Source organism: Macrotis lagotis, chromosome 4 (assembly GCF_037893015.1).
Source record: "Macrotis lagotis isolate mMagLag1 chromosome 4, bilby.v1.9.chrom.fasta, whole genome shotgun sequence".
In the NCBI taxonomy this organism is placed as follows: domain Eukaryota; kingdom Metazoa; phylum Chordata; class Mammalia; order Peramelemorphia; family Peramelidae; genus Macrotis; species Macrotis lagotis.
The window spans coordinates 77,484,226-77,487,261 of NC_133661.1; the positions used below are offsets into that span (position 1 = coordinate 77,484,226).

General features: G+C 50.1%; 1 protein-coding gene across 4 annotated transcripts in view; it reads right to left on the reverse strand.

The window, feature by feature from the left end:
- The window catches only part of ZFYVE27 (zinc finger FYVE-type containing 27), a 34,260-nt gene extending 31,571 nt beyond the window's left edge, over positions 1–2,689 (reverse strand). For 2 of the 4 annotated variants that reach the window (XR_012477844.1, XM_074233196.1), the window contains exons 1-2: positions 2,574–2,689; positions 1,490–1,703 (exon numbers count right to left, since the gene is read on the reverse strand). Coding sequence is in view for 3 of the 4 variants with exons in the window: in XM_074233196.1 (XP_074089297.1) it covers positions 1,490–1,686 (197 nt within the window). In the remaining variant the exon portion in view is untranslated. Of the gene's footprint in view, positions 1–1,489; positions 1,704–2,573 lie in introns of those variants that run through there. The other 2 variants (XM_074233195.1, XM_074233197.1) reach the window with 2 other exon arrangements.
- Positions 2,690–3,036: the final 347 nt, after the last annotated feature.

A 3,036-nucleotide genomic window follows, 5' to 3' on the forward strand; every position in this document is an offset into this window, starting at 1 on the left:
GGGAATAGATTTCAGAGGGTTCCTAAACTTGAATGGGGAAAAAAAAATTACATCTTTCTTTTCAGTAAGCTCCATAAGAAATTTGCCAGTTCTTTTACTTATTTTCAGAAACATTCTTCTAAGGGGATCTACAGGCTTTACCAGTCTTTCAAAGGGGTTTTTGACACACACAAAAAAAGGGTAGAGACCCCCTAGACTAAATCATCAGGACAAACTCTACAAAAGTACACCTGTGAAGGAATGTAATGATTCTATGAAGACAGATTTTATCATTCTCCTGAGTGAGAGAATTAGGAGTGTCTGGGGAAGACAGAGTAGTTAAGTGCAGCCCCTTAGAAGGAAGTTCAGTTCCAGTAAAGAAAAGACTTAGAAGAGCAAGATATCTGTCATAGTATCACTTGATTGTAAGCATAGTACCCAGCTGAGATAAACTGTGAGTGAAAAGAAACTAAGATGGAAGCCAAAAGCAATATAAACAAATACAAAAAGACAATTAAGACTAATTACAATGTACTTTAAAAAATAAAAACATTTATTCTATGTAATTGGACTATTTCCTCATATTCCAAATAAAGTTAATTTCTTTGTTTTTATGTAAATATATTTTTCTTTGTAAAAAACCCAAAAACTTAAGACTCCCTAAAATGATACTTCTCTGCAAGCTTCACCTTAATGTCTGACTGACTACTAATGTTATCCTACTCAAGTTCCACTGATTATCTGATTGCAACTAACAAGGGTCTAGTAGGTAGGAAATAAGAAGGTTCCCCTGAAACCTCAACCTCTTTATAGTGTGAAAAACATCTCTGTCCTTAAAGCTTCTTCCATGCTAACTTCCCTCTTTGAGAAGATTTGTGGTGACAAGCCTACTACCCACAGGAAGAGCTGCTCATGGAAGAATGGCCTTTTAGAAACCATGGCTGATTTACACGGATCTGATGTCATCACTACAGACCAAGGTTAAAACCCTTTCAAGTACCAAGTGCTCTTTACTAACAAAAGAGCTAAAGAACAAGCTATTCTCACATCCTTGGGCTCCCAAAGGTACATAAATAACAGATTCCTGTAGATTTGGGGGGTGGAAGAGTTAACCCAAAATCCACCTTTTTAAACAATCTCTTCACATCCTCAGTTTTATTTCTCTTGAAGGAAAAAAAAATACAAAAAAAAAAAAGAATCCACTAAAATATCTTAATACGCTATGTGTCATACTGTCTCCCCTGCTAGGCTCTGAGCTCACTGAGATCAGGAACTGTCTCCTGCATTTCTTTGAATACTGTGTATTCTAGTGTATAACATAGGTGCTAAATAAAAATTTGCTGCCTGAGTGCCTCAGACTAAAACAGGCTACCTGACTTGGTAGCCTGGAACAAGGATTCAAATCTAAGCTGTGGTGACTTTCAGCTCAGGTTCCTGAACAGCTACTGAAACAAGGCTGGAAAGCAAAAGGTGCTGAAGACCAGATATCGCTACTCCATGAAGACCATACCTGAGCAAGTAGAGGATTCCATCGCCTGCGTCCTTGAGGGGTTCCAAGTAGAGGACAAGCCTCTTGTAAAACAGGACTAAGTTGAAGAGGTCAAGCACTGGAGGCTTAGGTGGGGCAGGTGGAGAATCAGGTTGGGTCTCGGGCACGGCAGTGGGTATCCCTTCCGGACCACATCCCTCTTGTTCTAGTGCCTGCATCTTACATTAAGTTAAAACTGAAACAGTAAGCACAAACACATTAATGAGAGGAGGAGTGGGCAAGAGAAAAAGAGGGGAAATCCTCAGGCTCCTCTAGACATTCACCCATAGTTATTGCTATTTTTCCATTCCTACTCCTCAAAAGGATAACCAGGTAACTCCTGGGAACCTCTCTGACATACCTTCAAACAATAAATACTCTTGCATGAGGTTCAAAGAGAATTAAATATAGCTTTTGTTCCCAACTCCGCATCCTGGAGAGCTCCCACAACAGAGCACATTATTTTCCCTATCTAAGAGCTGAACCAGAACAGGTATAAAAATAGGATTTAAAAAAATTTCACTTTATAATTTCGATCAGACCCGGGAGGGGTGGAGGAGAGGAGAAAGACAGGAGGCCCCTCTCCCTCCAGCCAATCACAGCACTGGGCAAGTTTATTGTCCGGGGTGGCGAGTACGCGTCGGGAGGGCTCGGCCCGGGGGGGGGGGGGGGGGGGGGGGGGCGGCCCGGGGGTCGGCCCGGGGGTCCGCTCCGTGCGAGGTCCTGGCGCTTATTTTTCCGGCAGAATCGGTTTCTTGTGTCACAGGGCGCGCTTTATTGCAGGCTCCCGGGGCAGGCCGGCCACCGAGCTTCATCCTGCGGCCGGAGGCCGGACTCCACGCCCCGGGCTGCCCTTATCTCCGGCAGACCCCTCCCGCCCTCTGCGCCTCGGGGCGGCTTTCCGGGCCCCCGGGCCGCCGCCTCCTCCTTCCCAGGCTCGGGGAGACTCCAGCGTCCCGGGGGGCTCCCCCGACCGGCCCCGGGCCATCCCCGAAGGCCCCGCGCCCAGCCCAGCCCCGGGGGACGAGCGGGAGGAAGCGGCTGCCGGGGGCCGGGCCCCACCTACCCGCCCTGCGGCCTCCCGGGATCGGGTCCGCGCCCCCAACCCGGGGGCCCGGGGTCGCCGCTCCAGCGTAGCCGCCGACACAGCTTCCGGAAACCTCGCCGACGTCGGCGCTCACGCGGCGTGCCCCGTGACGTCGACGCGTCGGCTCCGCCCCTTCTGGTTATCCAATCATAGCCTAGGCCGGGGAGAAGGCGTGTCCCTGGAGGAGCCCGCCTCCGCCCGAGGCTCTCTTGCAGGCGCCTCTCCCGGGGTCCCCCTCGGAAGCCACGCGCATGCGCGCGTCCTTCTCAAAGCCCCCGCGTTTCTAAGCGAGCCGATTTAGAATGACGTCAGCATGAAATAGCCGCGTCTCCTCCCCGAGGGGGGCCTGACCCTTGAACTCCAGCCCCGTCACGTTGGCGAAGCCGCGACCAAAGGGCGCCTCAGCACCGAAGGCGCCCGACGGAGGATCGGGGCCGGCCTT